The 16,997-nt window shown below is 48.4% G+C and overlaps 1 protein-coding gene and 1 long non-coding RNA gene across 2 annotated transcripts in view; one reads left to right on the top strand and one right to left on the bottom strand.

The window, feature by feature from the left end:
- Nucleotides 1-16,698, top strand: part of CDHR3 (cadherin related family member 3) — a 66,053-nt gene extending 49,355 nt beyond the window's left edge. The window contains exons 12-19 of the mRNA XM_045052264.1: nt 1,420-1,646; nt 3,585-3,756; nt 5,293-5,543; nt 7,688-7,869; nt 10,567-10,580; nt 12,253-12,284; nt 14,608-14,656; nt 16,109-16,698. Coding sequence (XP_044908199.1) covers nt 1,420-1,646; nt 3,585-3,756; nt 5,293-5,543; nt 7,688-7,869; nt 10,567-10,580; nt 12,253-12,284; nt 14,608-14,656; nt 16,109-16,410 — 1,229 coding nt within the window. The 3' untranslated portion in view covers nt 16,411-16,698. The remainder of the gene's footprint in view (nt 1-1,419; nt 1,647-3,584; nt 3,757-5,292; nt 5,544-7,687; nt 7,870-10,566; nt 10,581-12,252; nt 12,285-14,607; nt 14,657-16,108) is intronic.
- On the bottom strand, nt 3,684-8,668 carry LOC123383846. The gene is made up of 4 exons (XR_006594131.1): nt 8,480-8,668; nt 8,079-8,191; nt 7,665-7,928; nt 3,684-3,802 (listed from the first exon to the last, which is right to left on the bottom strand). It is a non-coding gene; the product is annotated as an uncharacterized LOC123383846 (long non-coding RNA).
- Nucleotides 16,699-16,997: the final 299 nt, after the last annotated feature.

Raw genomic sequence — 16,997 nt, 5'->3', positions numbered from 1 at the left:
CCTTGATTTCTCTCTTTTTTTTAAAGAAAACTTACTTTTTAAAAAGTTTGTTTTTTTAAAATTTTTTAAATGTTTCTTTTTTTTATTTATTTTTGAGACAGAGAGAGACAGAGCATGAGCAGGGGAGGGGCAGAGAGAGAGGGAGACACAGAATCTGAAGCAGGCTCCAGGCCCTGAGCCGTCAGCACAGAGCCCGACGCGGGGCTCGAACTCATGGACCATGAGATCATGACCTGCGCCGAAGTCGGATGCTCAACCGACTGAGCCACCCAGGAGCCCCTAAAAGTTTATGTGTTTTGAGAGACAGAATCCCGAATCCCTGCGGAGCCCGTCTTGAGGCTAGAACTCATGAACCGTGAGATCCTGACCTGAGGTGAAACCAAGAGTCAGACTCTCAACTGACTGAGCCACCCGGGCGCCCCTCCTGACATTAAGTTTTAAACAAAGCATAAAAAGAGGGTCTGAAGAAAACCTTTTAATTCCTTATATCTTATCCAGTGACCAACAAATGCAGCGGTAATAGTCTTCTTATAAATTCACAGATCTTATTACAATTATGGATTACCTCCTTTGGGTCAAGCACTTAGTGCTGGGGCCATATAGTTAAATAAGGGGTGTCAGCCCTTGAGGAGTGCAATATATGAGAAAAATCTTCTACAAAACAAGCAAGTCAGAACTCCAGCAGCCCCACCAACAAGCTCTGTAAAATAAGCAAAATGGAACAGTATTTAAAATTCTCTACTCCAATCATCATCAATTGCTAAACCCTTTTAAAAATTGTTTCTTTTCCAGGGTGCCTGGGTGGCTTGTTTGAGCATCAGACTTCGGCTTAGGTCATGATCTCGTGGTTTGTGAGTTCGAGCCCCACATCAGGCTCTGTGCTGACAGCTCGGAGCCCGGAGCCTGCTTCGGATTCTGTGTCTCCCTCGCTCTCTGCCCCTCCCCCGCTCACACACACACTCTCTCTCTCTCTCTCTCTCTCTCAGAAATAAATAAACATTAAAAAATAAAAATTGTTTATTTTTTATCTTGTTTATTATAAGAGCAATTCATGCTCAACACAGAAAATTTGAAAGTTGCAGAAGACATTTGGACAACAGGGCGGCAAAGTGAGGACCTATGAAAATGGTCTTTGCTGTGTTGCTTATGATCACATCATAACTGGCAGGCTTGGAGTCTATATAAAGGCATGGATTGTCTTTTACACCTTACTCTACTGCTTGGATCTTAGGGCCAGTTACCCAGTGGGTGTTCATTAGCGTGATTTAATTTTAATAGAATAGAAGACATAAAACATACAGAGTTTGAACAGCAGAGACCTCCAAAAGTCTTTCTGCCCATGGCAATGAGAATGTGTGCTCATGGAGCCTCCCCTCACCCCCCAAAGCAGTACTAATCTCAGGTGCTTTATTCTTCCAGCTCGAACCCGGGTTGGACAAGTGCACGCCACTGATAAAGACGTCCCCCGCAGCCGCGTCGTGTACTCCATCTCCACCGGAGGGGCCAGCTTCCAGTCCCCAAACATATTTTGGATCAATCCCCGGACAGGAGAACTCCAGCTGGTGACTAAAGCTGACTACGAAACAACCCCCGTCTATATTCTCAGAATCCAGGCCACCAGCAGTGAGGACACAAGCTCAGTCACGGTGAGTGGGGCTGTTGGTGTGTTCATAGCAGCCCGACTGGCTAACGTGGGCTCTCTCTGGCACCTTCCGTGGCTGTAGCAATGAGGAACCTTAATGGAGCCCATCCTGCAGGTGTAACAGGAAATGTCTAGTGGTTTCCAGGATGGCACACACGGACACACCTAGCAGAGCCCGGGAAATAAAGATTGGCATCCGTAGACCCAAGGTTGTGGCATCCGTAGACCTCTTGGGAGGTCACCAAGATTGATTAGCGCTGTGTGGGGCAAGCTTCCATCTGCGGATCTCTCTTCGCTTTTGCAGTGGGCATAGGCTAGCAGTGGGATGCGTACATCCAGAAGTGGGATGTGGTACTGTAGCCCTGTGTTTCCCCCCTCCTCGGTAGTTTTGTCATGTTCCTACCCCACCTGCATTGCATCAGATAGGGTAGACCTTAAAGTGATGCACCTTGCCCAGGGCCATGCTGGTTCTCAACTTTTGGTGTTGAGCATCTGGTTAAATGCAGATTCTGAGTCCGCAGGTCTGAGTAGGCCTCAGAATCTGCATTTCTAACATGCTTCACGTGATGCTGATGTAGTTGGTCCGTGGCTGCCCTTTGAGTAGCTAAGGTTGAAGAGGTCTGTGCTGTCTGTGGTTCGGATTATCCGAAGGTAATATGATGGCCACGAAGACGCAACTATTTCTTGGTCTTTCCCATCAGTAAAGTGAGGAAGCATAAGGCAACATAGACTCATAGCTAGTGGCAGGCAGCCCCGTGTGACACAGGGAACAACTGCTTCAGTCAGGAGACGGAGTTCATTTCTCAACTTTGATCCCAAGTTTCCAAGGGGGTCTGAGCAACGCTTATCTTTGTGTCCAATTTCTCTCTCTCTTAAATGGAGAGCCACCTGATAACCCATCGCCTGAATAGTCCAGTCCCTCTGATGAGAGGCTTTGAATTAACGGGACACGTTTTTAATGATGTGTGAGGCTCGGCATTGCTAGCTGAGCAAAAGACGGGCCAAGTTGAAGATAATTGTAGTGTTTGTTAGGCTGGGTTTTTGAGAAAAAATGAATGGACTCCACTTTGGGAGCTAACTAGAGTGAACATTTCAATTTATTCCCGGGCTCAGAAATAGCTGAAATCCCCAAATTTCAAAGGTAGAATGAATATGATTCAAAATTCATAAGCCTTTAAAAAGGGTGATGATCACATACGTCCCTTTCAGGGCTGACGTCCTGTGATTCTGTGCTGGCAGGCGTCCCAGGCCGTATTCCAATTCACCAAGCATAAAAGGCGACGATGAAGGAGAATAGGCTGGCTCCTGCTTGTGACAGGTTAGGGCCACCAGCTTCGAGCGGTGCTAATAGTCCAGGTTACAGATGAGATCCTGGCTTAGCCTGGTTGACTCCTTCTATCCCAGTGGTCCTCAATCCCGGCTGCATATTAGAATCAGCTGGAGAACATTTAAAAAAGTGCCTGGGCCCCACCCTCCAGAGAGTCCAGTTCGTTTGGTCTGGAGAGGTCCCATGAAAGTGGAGCCAGGGCCGAGAACCATTGCTCTATGATCCAAAGTTAAAGACAGAACCTCCCATTCACAAGGGTGATGGGCAAGGAAGTATAGAGCATCACCGTAAATTTACAATCATTACTGGGAAAACCACTCAGCATCATCTGGGGATGAGCCCATGAGTCTGGATGCATTTGTCGGGGGCGGGGGACAGACCCGAGTTCAAATTGCCTGAACTGCGACACTCACCAAACTGAACGGCCTGAAGTTCCCCTCCCTAATCTCTCTAAGCCTCAGTTTCCTCATCTGTAGAATGGGAATAACCATATTTTCTATCTCAGGCGAGGTTCAATGAGCTGGCTCACCAAAAGCGCATAGCCCGGTGCCTGGCACACAGAAAGTTCTCAGTAAATTTTAGCTGTTAACCATGGCTGCCTTCTTGCTGCTCTAGGTAACTGTGAACGTCCTTGAAGAAAATGATGAAAAGCCAATTTGTACCCCAAACTCTTATTTCCTGGCCATCCCAGTGGGTTTGAGAGTTGGCACAAACATTCAGAATTTCAAGCTGACGTGTACTGACCTTGATTCCAGTCCCAGGTCTTTTCGTTACTCCATTGGCTCAGGTATGCTGTTTCCAAGGGTCCTGGTGTTGGTTGGAGGCCTCAGCAGCTGTTGAGGGAGAAGGGGGTCTGTGCTCACACACGGATTTGGGCACAGTGTGTGTGGGTGGTGGTGTTTTAAGTGAGAGAAGCAGGGATGAGGAGCATCATGGTCGTGTGCCTCATAACTCCTCACTCAGGCTTCCCTGTCTCACCTACCTCTTCCCAGGCTCCCATCCGTGGTTGCCCAAAGGCCGAAGGAAGATTGAACCCCATTGATGGCACCCCCATCCTCTACAATTCCCAGCCCATCATTATTCGTGATTCATATTAATGTAGTTTAAAAAAAATTGTTTTTTTGGTCCATCTCCTCAACCACTTCTTTCCTGCAAGCTAGTAGTGGGGGCAGGGAATCCCAGTCCTCTCTCTGGATAATAATAGATTAAATAGATTAAATGCATTTTGAAATGTGTCCTCAGGAATTCTCTTCTACTCCATTCATTTTCTCTCTTTAAAAATATACCACTGTGGGGGAAAAAAAAAAGAGCACCCCTCAATGGAAATTAGACAAAAATAGCTCATCTAATGAAATGCTGGGGCCAGAGACTTAAACCCAAACAGCAGAGCAATTCCAGGTGAGAGAGTAAAAATCCATCTCGGCTGCTGGCTGAGCCCTGGCAGAGCAGAAACTCCAACAGCAAGAAGCCTCTCGAGCAGGCCATGTCACAAAACCCAGGGGCAGAGACTGCCTGGAGACTGCTGTTGCCGAAGATGAAAATAATCCATACTGAGAACCCTCAGGCCTTGATGGAGCTCTTCACTGCTAAGGGAGTAAAAATTGCATCATCTCCTGCTCCATTTACTGGTTTTCAGTCGGTAATGAGTCTGGAGCCACCAGAGGAATGAGCAAGGACTGCTCGGTGGCAGCATTTCCGCCCTGGGCACTCGAAGCTGAGCCTTGAGCCCCAGCCGAGCTGTGGGGGAGGCGGGTGTGGGGTAGATTCAGGAGGACCCGGGACTGCAACCCTTGTCAAGCTGGGAGGTACCTTCCTTTGGGGGATCCGTGGACATCTGCCACCAGTGTGGCCAGCCAGTTTCCACGAAAGGCCACGGAGTGAACTTGGCTCATGGCTGGAGACGTGGCCCCCTCTAGCCTCTTCCCTCCCACCCATTGGTTTGAGTGTGAGTTACACAGCATTACCAAATAAAGGCTGACAGCAAGAACTGGCTAGAGAGGCTGCCCCAGGATTATTAAATCTCCGCCTGGTGTGCAGGAAGATGGCAGCCATTCTCCTGGAACAGGTGTGGTGCTGTTCTTTTCTGCTTTGCTCCTGTCACAGCCACACTCTTTGTGAGCAAGAGTTTCCCTGTACCCGTGAGGTCTCTGGTGTGGTTAAGGCCCATGTCCTATCACTGACCTGACTCTGGTGCATCAGAAACACCAGTCTACACCTGAGGTGTGCGTGTTTGAGGAAACGATGGAATGCGGTGTTCTTCTAAGCCCTTGTTTTTCTCCCTTTTCTTCCTTTCCCCCCAATCCTTGTCTCACATCTCATTTAGGCAATGTCAACAGTCACTTCACCTTCTCTCCCAGCGCTGGGTCCAACGTGACAAGCCTGCTCCTTGCGACACGCTTTGACTATGCCAGTGGGCTTGACAAAACCTGGGACTACAAACTACTCGTCCACATAACTGATGGCAACTTGCTGTCTGGCAGGAGGAAAGCTAAGGCTCGTGTTGAAACAGGGACAGTGACGCTGAGTATTAGCGTCATTCCTGACCCAACCACAATTGCCACCACAACCTCCAGGGTAAGGGCTTTGGAACCTGGACTCCCCACATACATCCCTTGTGATTTACATAGATGGAGTCCCGGGACCCAGGAGAAATATGGGAGGGGCCAAAAAGAGTTGAGGTGTTAGGATGTTGCCAGGAATGCCAACCATGCGAGAGAGAGAGAGAGAGAGAGAGAGAGAGAGAGAGAGAGAGAGAGGCTGGATTGGAGTCATCACTGGGTGGTAAACAAAAGATCTGAGTGGGGCACCTGGGTGACTCAGTCCGTTAAGCGTCCGACTTTGGCTCAGGTCATGATCTCACGGTTCGTGAGTTCCAGCCCTGCATCGGGCTCTATGCTGACAGCTTAGAACCTGGAGCCCGCTTCAAATTCTGTGTCTCCCTCTCTCTCTGCTCCTCCCCCGCTCATGCTGTCTCTCTCTCCTTCAAAAATAAAAAAATAAAAAATAAAACATTTAAGATCTGAGTGAGACCTTGGACTTGTAGAACCTATGTTGGGAAAGAAGGATGTGCATTTATGCACCGATTTATGATAGGTCAGGTATTGACCACCTATGGTGCTTGTGGCACAGGAGCCAACTTTCATGGGCCTGCAGCCAGCAGCTCCCTTTGCAACCCCTTCTGTGCTTGCTCTTAAGAGCCATTGCAAGTCAGTGTCCATAAAGGCAGGTAACTGCCAGGTATATTCTTCTCCACTTATTTTGAAGAGTCCCTGTGTGCCAATCTGTACCTACTCCCCACCTCTATTCTAAAAGAAGTCATTGGTTCGATCTACAAATATTGACTGAATACTTATAATATGCCAAGCGCTTTGATGAACAAGCCAAAAATGATCTCTGCTGTCATGGAGCTTATAATATAGGTCAGTGGTCCCCAGACCATCAGCAACAGCATCACCTGGAAACCTGTTAGAAATGCCAATGCTTAGGCCTACCCCAGAATATTGAAAAGGAGTTACACCTCGCCCAATGTGATCATCACCATGACCTCCAGGGAAAGATGTTGGGCCCTGGAGTCCCCAACCACATCCCCAGAACTACTGGATCAGAAGCTCTGGGAGTGGAGCCCAGTGATCTGTGTTTTTAATAAGCCTCCAAGGGGATTCGATGTGCACTAAAGTTTGAGAGCCACCGATCTTGAGAGGGAGACAGATTACGAGCAGGTATTGAAATGAGCACATTAAGTACAGATTGCAGTAGATGGTAACAAGAAACAAGCAGGCACCATAATCAGACCAGGGTGTGAAGGAAAGGAGAGGCTTGGAATCTGGCAATAGGATTATCTCCCCCTGCTCCTGGGAGGGACTGGCTTATATTTATGCTGACTCTTTTGTCCCCTTTCCTCCTGCTCCTAGTGAAGTTGTGCCCTTAGTCAGCGGTCCCACACTTGCAGATCCTAGAAGACAAGTAATCAGAACCTTAGACAGCTACCTGTGACAGGCGGTCAAATTCTGCTTGTCCGAGCCCCACCAGGAGCTGGTCAGTGCCAATTTCCCATGTGCCGGAGTCAATCTTACCCCAACGGATGGAGGCATAAGAAAGTCTTAAGGGCTTTCAGGTGTGGTACGAGCCAGTGACTCCCCTGAGTAAGGAGTTTCCACCTTTTGGGGACTTACAACCTGACCCAACTGTGACATCTCCAGCCCCGAAATCTCCATAATTTATTTGTTATCTATCTCCCTCTCTAGGAAGCCAATGCCAAACTTGGGGTTTCACTGTGATGTCGGCTCCCTCATCTGAAAGTGTAGCTTGTAGTGAGTGAGCACTGAAAAGCCTACAAAGTGTTAAAAAGAACAGCTTTTGTGGCACATGCCTTCCCAGTGAGAGACAATGGCTGTATCAGTCCCGGGGTGAGGCCATGATTTGGCAGGAAAAAAAGCCAATGGGATCTTTAGCGTTTGGGAAGAGGGGAAAGAGAATAAAAATAGGCTTGGAGCTGCTTTTCAGTTTCCTAAATTTTCTGGGTTTTGATCTCATGGGTGCTTGGAAAGACTATAAATAAGGTGATGGGTTGGTTGCAGCAAGAAGTCTGAGCACACAGATGCCTGGTGTAGACAGCAGGAACAAACAGCAGAATCAACACTCAGCACGAGACAGTGCTGATGTCAAATATGTCACCCGAAACCACCCTCCACTCACCGTCCCCCACTCTGTCATTCAAGCCGCAGGTCATCCACCAGGTCCTGAGAAAAAACGTTTATTCTTCATCAGCATGGTATGTGCCTTTCGTCATCACTTTGGGCTCCATGTTGCTTCTGGGCCTCCTGGTGTTCCTGTTCGTCCAGTTGGCCAAAGCCATCCACAGACACTGTCCCTGTAAGGCTGGGAAGTCCCAGAAAACTCTGTAAGTTGCCAGCGGGCTGGGCCCTTTCCACCACTTCCTTTAGGACATTGTTTCTGGGGCTGTGGGGAGAGGGAAAGGTGAGAATTAGGCTTTCTCCACGGGACAGAGAGGGGCAGAGAGGGCAGCTGGCATGAAGGAAGGAAAAGTGGATGGGGGGAGGGGATCCCAGCGCCCCCCCCGCCCCTCAGTCCTGGTACCCTCTTCATCACCTGTGGGGCCAGGAAACGCCTGCTTTGGTTTTCCTGGGCACTTGCTCTGTCCTTGATGCGTTCTCAATGAAATTGGGGCTTCAACCCCTTGGTGACCTTGCCCTGGATAAAAGCTTCAGGAAAAAAAAAAAAAAAAACACCAAAAACCTGGTTGTGAGTAGTGAAGGAATATGCTGTGCTGTTATTTGTAGAATATTTAAAGGATGGGATGGAATTAGAGGAAGCGCAGAAAACTGATAAGGGAATTAAGCTCTTGGCTCCAGTGACTCACTGGGCTTTTGTGTGACTAAATAATCATTGTTCTTTCGCATGTGACCCCAATCTCTCACTCTCAAGGGCTGTCAGTGGAGGCCTATTTCCCCTCCCTCCTGCTCCCTCCTGCTCACTAACCCGCCTCTTACCCTGTACTCCGTGGAGTGTCTCTTACTGGCTGAAGTGAGACATCAGAGAGAGCACTCAGTTGTCCCACGCTTCTCCAGACCCAGTTTCTTGAGTCTCAGAGGCTCCTGCAATGACAGCATGATGGTTCTGAGCCCAGGATTTGGAGAGAGACGCGGCCTGGTTTGGATCTGGGCTTTAGACAAGTGACAACCTCTGTGAATCTCAGTTCCTTATTTGAGGACTAAACAATGAAATGAGCAAAATCAAAGAAAGCACTTAGCACCGTTCCTATACTTAATATAATATTTTTTAAAAAGTCTTGTTGCATCATTTTTTTGTGGCTGAGTCCCAGTGAGCTCAGGATTCCAGATTCCAAGTTCAGCTCCACGTTCAACTACCTCAGGGGGTCGGAATCTGAGTTTTGGCAAAACGGGGGGATGATAAGATCTCACATGCCTTTTAAAGGTATTTTGAAGATTCACTAGTACTGTCAAATCATGTAAAACCCAAGGATGAAAAGACTGTACCAAAGTATAAGGCATTAGCATAAAGATGTGCACTGCATCTTGCCATATTTATCGGGGAAGTTTGTTGCTATTGGCAACCTTGACTTCAAGGTAAGAAATCCTTGAGCAACTGCTGAAATTAAAAGAGGCATTTTTGTTTGGGCTGTACTCGCAAATTGATTTGGAAGAAGAAAATAACTCCAAAAGAGTGACACTTAAGCTTGTGAGGATGGTGGTGTTCTGTAATGGGATTTGGGCAGAAGTTCTTAAAGGGAGTCATCCAGTAGACACTGCAACTCTCAAGCAATTTATGGTTAAGTGTACCTGGAACCTGGTTGCCCTCACTTACATTCTAAATGGGAATTGTTTTCAACATGGTTGACTCAAAAAAGAAAAACTAGCTCGTAACACAGACCCAGGCCTGGCCTCTCTGGAAATTCGTTGCACCCTGTGGCTGCCAACGTTTATCCAACAGCAAAGAACAAAATTAGAGTCACAGACCCAGCAATAGCACTACTAGGAATTTATCCAAGGGATACAGGAGTGCTGATGCATAGGGGCACATGCACCCCACTGTTTATAGCAGTGCTTTCAACAATAGCCAAATCATGGAAGGAGCCCAAATGTCCATCAACTGATGAATGGATAAAGAAGATGTGGTTTATATATACAATGGAATACTACTTGGCAATGAGAAAGAATGAAATCCTGCCATTTGCGGCAACGTGGATGGAACTGGAGGGTATTATGCTGAGTGAAATAAGTCAGTCAGAGAAGGACAGATATCATATGTTTTCACTCATCTGTGGAACTTGAGAAGCTTAACAGAAGACCATGGGAGAGGGACGGGAAAAATAGTTACAAATAGAGAGGGAGGGAGGCAAACCATAAGAGACTCTTAAATACAGAGAACAAACTGAGGGTTGATGGGGGGGGGGCGTGCAGGGAGAGGGGAAATGGGTGGTGGGCACTGAGGAGGGCACTTGTTGGGATGAGCACTGGGTGTTGTATGTAAGCGATGAATCGTGGGAATCCACCCCCAAAACCGAGAGCACACTGTAGACACCGTATGTTAGCCAACTTGACAATAAATTATATTAAAAAAAACTAAGAGTCACAGAATCATGGAACCCAAGGTTATCATGGGAAGGGGCTCAGCATCCACCCCCATGTCTTCATGTTATAGGAAAACAGGGTTTAACTGCCAGCCCTTGAAGCTTCCTGCTGTGAGCCAAGCCTTCTGCTCCAGCTGGCTGCTGGGGAGAGACAGGAGGCAGGAGAATTGCCAGGCAGGCTGGTCATGCCCTCACCTGTGCTGTCAGAGAAAATGTATCCCCTGATGTTCTATAAAGCAATAGTTTTCAAACTTTGATTGAACTCCCAGAACCTCTTTAGTACCAAACCAACGGCGACGGAACTGCTGTGTTTGGAGCAGGGGTAGGAACCCGGTCTTCATTTTAGTGCCCATGGCTGGCCCCTCTTTTAATCAGTCCCTGAATCCCAAGGAATACAGTTGTCCAGAGGCCCCAGGTTATCACATGTGCGCCAGTGCAGGTTACTCTTAGGTTAATTCTTGTCCATCCCTTTTCTTCCCTCTGCAGGGTGAAGAAAGGAGGTATGTACCAGGCCTATTCTCTTTGTTTGTGGCTCTCACTATTGTTGATTTTTGCTTGCTCTGTTGTACTAAATAAAAGGGTTCCAACCTGGCAGAGAATCAGGGTGCAGTTCTGTCTTGGTGAGTTTTCAGCCACATCATCTGTGGGTGAAAGAAACAGAGGTCAGAAGTAGCTGCAGAAAGGGAAGGGTGGGGTGCATGGTGCCATCAGTGTGTCAGATCTCTCCTGTCATTTTATTTTTTATTTTTTAAATTTTTATGTATTTTGAGAGAGAGAGAGAGAGAGAGAGAGAGAGAGAGAGCACGCAAGCAGGGGAGGGGCAGAGAGAGAGAGAGGGAGAGACAGAATCCGAAGCAGGTTCTGTGCTGTCAGCTCAGAGTCCAACACGGGGCTCCATCTAGTGAACCGTAAGATCATGACCTGAGCCGAGACTAAGAGTCAGATGCTTAACCGACCAAGACACCCAGGCGTCCCTCAGATCTCTCATTTTAGTTCTGCCTGTTCCCTACCCAGAGTTGCCTCCACTCAGCTGAACTTCAGCGCCTAAAGGTCTGTTCCCCTCCAGCGGGACAGGAGTGAATTGTCTGTGAGTTAAACACAGCGTCTACTGTGCTGCTGCACGTGGATGCGTGTGGCTCCTCTTGAGGACAGCCGATGCTCTGTATTGGGCAGATGCCTCTTTTTCAAGAACAAATGACACTTTATGCTCAGACTGTAATGGATTTGGTCATTTCCACAAGTTATTTGGATCAGGCTTGTCAGAAAGGGGGGCTGGGTGCAGTCAGATGGGCAGGGAGAGCTGGGACTTTGGATGAGTTGAGCGAGGTCCATCTGGATAACTCCAAGCCTGAGGGGATGTCCGCACCCAGCCCCAAAAGTTGCTGCCTCAAGGGGAATCCAGGCTATGGGAAGAGACAGGACAGAGAACTGGAAAGTGTGTATGTTGTTGTTGTTGTTGTTGTTGTTGTTGTTTTAGAGAAAGAGGGAAAGGGGGAGAGAGAAAGACTCTGAAGCAGGCTCAATGCAGGGCTCGATCCCACAACCCTGAGATCATGACCTGAGCTGAAATCAAGAGTAGGATGCTTAACCAACTGAACCACCCAGGCACCCCAGGAAAGTGGATTTTTAAAAAAAGATTGCTTTAATCACTCACCCCATAGGCAGGCGCCTCTGACAAGCACAAGGCACATCTAAGCAGGGTTAGAAATCTGATTATAATGGCTATTGATCATATCAAATGAAATGATTTTAATGAGAGCTTCACAAACTGTCACCCACCACCCTAGCTACTTTTTTTTTAAAGGGCATAGAGAATGGATGCAAAGAATCCCCACATTATGAACAAATGTATCAACCAGATCTTTCTGATCTTTCATTAAAAGGCTAATTTCCCAGGTCCAGGAATAGCAATAAGTAGGAAAAGAGTAAAATCGTTTTTAAAATTCTGTGTATTATTATTGTTGTGTGTGTGTGTGTGTGTGTGTGTGTGAGTGTATTTTTCTGAGAAGGTAGAAAGCTGTCAATAAACATGTCTACAGAGAACTAGCTCCTTGTCATGTCTGCAATACTAAGTTCAAAGCCTGTTTAAGAGAAATCCCATTGTGGAGGTAGAATTTTAAGGTCAATTTAGTGTCCAAGAAGCTTCACTTCTGTCTGTTCTATTCCCTGCAGAAATGAAGAATACAAAGAGAGGGGTTTTGGTGGTAAGTGTGCTGGCCATGGGGCAACAGGCGTGGGTGATGTGTGGTGGGGCACTCCCGTCCCCTCTCAGGCAGACCCTGCCACAGCCCCACGAGGGTGGGGTGGGGGGAGGTGGTATTTATCATTCAGGGAGACGCTTGCATTTGGCCACTGGAACAGATTGCTGTGTGACGAGCTCCTGATAGAATTTGTTCCCTCCACTGAACATGTCTGCTGATATATTTGCAGAAGAACGGGATTTCATAAATATGGAATAGTGGTGTTTATTATCTACACCAGCTCTCTGGGAGACTGAGCTAGGGGAGAAGAGCTGAAGACCACAACTGGAACTTCAGCCTTCAGTGGGATTTATTTTTTCCTTGCTGTTCCACAACCTTGAGGAAAAGTGATGGAGACAGAACATTGCTTGGGCCAGGGGTCGGCTCTGCACACTTGTCTGTATGATCTTGCAGACTCCCTTGGCCTCTTTAAGCTTTAAATTCCTCATCTGTAAAATGGGAGCAACACTTGCCCTGAGCTTGCAGGTGGGGAAATATTTTGAAAGTTGTTAGAGTCACATAAATGCAAAGTGATACAAGATAGTTGGAGAGTCTCCCCCCACCCTTACCTCCTTGTTTGTCTGTCTTTCTTTCTTTCTTTCTTTCTTTCCTTCTTTCTTTCTCCTTTTCTTTCTTTCTTTCTTTCTTTCTTTATTACTAAAATTTTTTAAAATTTATTTTTAATTAAAAAGATTTTTAATGTTTATTTACTTTTGAGAGAGAGAGAGAGAGAGAGAGAGAGAGAGAGAGAGAGCGTGAACAGGGGAAGGGCAGAGAGAGAGGGAGACTTGGAATCCAAAGAGGGAGACATGGAATCTGTGCTGAGCTGTCAGCACAGAGCCCGATGTGGGGCTTGAACCCATGAACCGTGAGATCATAACCTGAGCTGAAGTTGGATGCTTAACCAACTGAGCCACACAGGCACTCCTATTTTTTTTTTTTTTAAGATTTTTAATTTATTTTGAGAGAGAGAGAGAGAGAGAGAGAGAGAGAGAATATTCCAAGCAGGCTCCACACCAGCAGTGCTGAACCCGATGTGGGGCTCCAGCCCACAAACTGCAAGATCATGACCTGAGCTGAAATCGAGAGTCGGATGCTTAACCGACTGAGCCACCCAGGTGCCCCCCTCCTTGTTTTTCTTTACTAAACCTGATCTGCCCACTGAGAAGTGACAGAACTTGAAGGTGACTCCCCAAGTCTCCCTCAGCCCCCGATAATAAGATTTTGTTGTGATCCCGGACCCATACATTTGGGGAATGACATGCACAACGAAGAAGACAGTCCAGGGCACCAGAATCTTTGCCTCAGGTCCATCACCTAAGTGTTTACAAGTACGGGCCTGTCTACGAGCGTGAGAAAGAGCTGATCTCTTATCTCCTTAGCCTCATTGTCTAAGGCAATACCCCTGGTGATGCCACTCAGAGAGCACCTTAGAAATATGTAACATTAAATCAATCAATTAAATAAGTAGTCCCCATGACCATAGAAGTGCAGCTGCTGAATTGTTTGAATGGATAAAACCCAGATGGTCTCCACTTCCTCTGTTTTTGGAGTGAAGTAGCCATGGGCCAGTGTGCAGATGATGGCCTGTGTGACGCAAACTGGCGCTGGAAAGGCCACGAGACTCTGAACACAGTCCTCATCAGCGTGCTAAAGAAGGGCATCACTGGCGGGCACCTTGGGAGGGAAGGGGGTGTTTCCGTGCCGACAGAGGTCGGGTCCTGGAGGGAGGCACAGAGAACAGGGGAAGAAAGAGATAAGGAGCACAAGGCCTCGGTAAGGGGGGCACGCCCAGCGGCAACATTGTATCAGCCGAGGAAAGGGGTCGCAGTCATAGCCCAACGCTGGGAGCATGTGAGTGCTCTCCTGTGCCCACCTTGCCCATCTGCCTGACAGATCCCGCTCAGGCAAAGTAGATCTCAGCCAGGGTTGTATGGCATCTCTGCTCCACTTCCCGTGAAGCTGTAGCCTATCATTCACTCAGGGCAAGATGAATGTCCTCCCGCCCGCCCGGGCCCCCAGGGTGTGCCATATTCCCGCTCATGACCTTATCACTCTATATCGTCCACCTGTTGTCAATGGCGCCCACTGATTGCAAGCATTGTGCAGGCAGTAACCACACCCGTCGTGTTCACTGCTGCGTCCTCGGCCTTTAGCACAGCGCCTATCAAATAGACTAGTGTCAAGAAGGCCCTGGGTAAGGTACGCGGGCTGTGAAGATGAGTGGCCTGGCCCCGGGGGGAGGAGTGTAGGGTTGTGCTTGAAGCTGTCTCTTTCTTCTCCATAGGAAACGATCCAGATGAACTCTGTCTTTGATGGAGAAGCCATCGACCCAGGTAATTAACTGGCAATGCCATACGAAAGGTGTTTTTCACATTCCAGGTTGGTGGAGTCATGAAGGACCCCATCCAATCTCCTGCCCTCAACTCAGTTGGTCCATCATTCGGTTATGTCGCCTGACCTTTCCTGCTGCAACACAGCGTGAGATCACCTCTGAGCAGAGCTGGCTGGCACACGCTCCAGCACATGACCATGTGTGAGGCCTCAGAGGATTTCCACCTGACGCCTCCTGCCCTCTCTCGCCTCCCTTCCCAAATCACAAACCAATTCAGCGGACTGAATTCTGCCTGCTCTTTGGAGCTCAACCACCTCCCCGGTCCTTTCTGAATGCTCCTCACACCATCCTATTGGTAGTGAGAGATAGGGAGAAATGGCAGGCTTGGCTCCTTTTCCCCCTAGATCAGGGCCAAGAATTTCTTCTTGGTCGGCAAGATGAACATAAGGTAAAGCTGGCCTCCAGAGCTCCCGTCACCCCCATGAAATCAGCTCCAAATTTAGCTCCTTTACACACATCCCTCCACTTACAAAGGCTCAATTATAGATGTGAATAAAGGGAAGGAAACCAAACTCGGGAGGCAAGCGTGCTGGCTCCCTGCCACCCTCACATGCGAGCGGCTCGGTCCTTCTCGGAAGGATGGCTCCTCTCCAGGAGAGGCTGCTGCTGCTGCTGGAATTAAATTTCCCTCTATTATTAGGTACTTGTTACCATAATGTGCCCACATTAGCATAAGTGCTGGTGGGATCCCCTGCCGAGAGGCCACTCTTGCCGCCGGGAAATGGCAAGAGCCGGGATCGCCTGAAACTCCAGCTTCTGGGGCAAAAGCCAGGGAGGACCAAGGCTGTTACCTACATTTGTGGGTTGACGGAAGAAAAAAAAAAAAAAGGCGGGGGCGGGGGGGGGGGATGAGCAAATTGAACTAATGTGAATAAACACACCAATTAGTGTCTGCCACGCTGACACAATAAAAATGGCTCCCCTGCACCATCTCAACAGAGGCCAGACTCAGTGTCCGCATCTACCAATCTCTGCTAACCTAACATAGATAAAAAAGCCCTTTCCTCCTTATGTGGTGACTTCCTTTCTCTATCTGGGATTCCGGGGGCTCTCAAAACAAACCCTTCAGAACATGACGGGTAACCCCATTAAAAACGAAACTGAATTTATCCAGAACTGACACGGAATTCAAGATTTATATGGCTTTCTGATCTCACAACCGAGAGCCTGTCCTGAGCCTCCTCACCCAGGGAGGCATGATATTTGCTACCTGTGGGGTTGGAGCCCTGTAGCTCCTGGAAAGGGCGGGCTGGCAAAGTTTGTGCCCTGATTCACACCTCCTAGTGCCTTTCAGCTTTCCCTCAGGGTACGAACTGAGCGGGCTGGAGACGGAGGAAGAGAGCATCCTGAATTCCCTCGTTTATATGGTGGTTGCGTATTTTTTCCCCTCTAGTTACTGGGGCAGTATATGAATTCAACTCAAAAACCGGAACCAGAAAGTGGAAAGATCCCTCAATCCAAATGCCAAGGTGGCAAGAGCCCAGCCCCCACGGAGCTGCTCCAAGTAGACCTGTCGCAGGGGAAGGGGCCGGGCCACCCGGGAGCACCGGCGAGCAAGATGGGCTGAGCGGCAAAGCACAGGCTGAGGATGCAAGCCCCAGTTCCAGAAACCAGGATGGCAAGCTCGGCACCCCCAAGAGCAGAAACACAGCCCTCACGAGCAGGGCTTCCCCCAAACTGCACCCAGGAAAGTAATGGGTACCTGGTTGTGAGGCCCACAGTGCAGCACAGCGAAGGGACTTTGATGGCCCGGGGATGCTGCTTCTCCCTAAATTCCATGAGGGCAGGTGTGGGAGTGCCTTAGGGGTGAAAACATGGTCTGAAGGGACTGGGAGATCCAGGGTCCCAAATGGAATGTTTAAAACAGACAGGGGCGGGGCGCCCGGGTGGCTCAGTCGGTTAAGCACCCGACTTCGGCTCAGATCACGATCTCACAGTTCATGGGTTTGAGCCCCGCGTCGAGCTCTGTGCTGACAGCTCAGAGCCTGGAGCCTGCTTCGGATTCTGTGTCTCCTTCTCTCTCTGCCCACCCCCAGTCACACTCCGTCTCTCTGTCTCAAAAATAAATAAACATTAAAAAAAAATTTAAACAGACAGGGGCTTGATTATCTAGTTGCCTTTTTCTGAGACAGCACAGGTGAAATTTCTCTCGGGTCTCTGTCCTCTGATCAGATGGACCGTTAGCTATTGGAGGAGGAACCGTGTTTCTTCTTCGTGGTGACTACTGGGAAGCTTCATTCGGTTCACCCCCTAGGAAGTGCTTAGGACTTCCGACATGAATG

The sequence above is a fragment of the Felis catus genome, chromosome A2, assembly GCF_018350175.1.
Source record: "Felis catus isolate Fca126 chromosome A2, F.catus_Fca126_mat1.0, whole genome shotgun sequence".
NCBI classification, from domain to species: Eukaryota; Metazoa; Chordata; class Mammalia; order Carnivora; family Felidae; genus Felis; species Felis catus.
The sequence above is the reverse complement of the archived record's forward strand: the minus strand, read 5'-3'. Positions and strand labels throughout refer to the sequence as shown.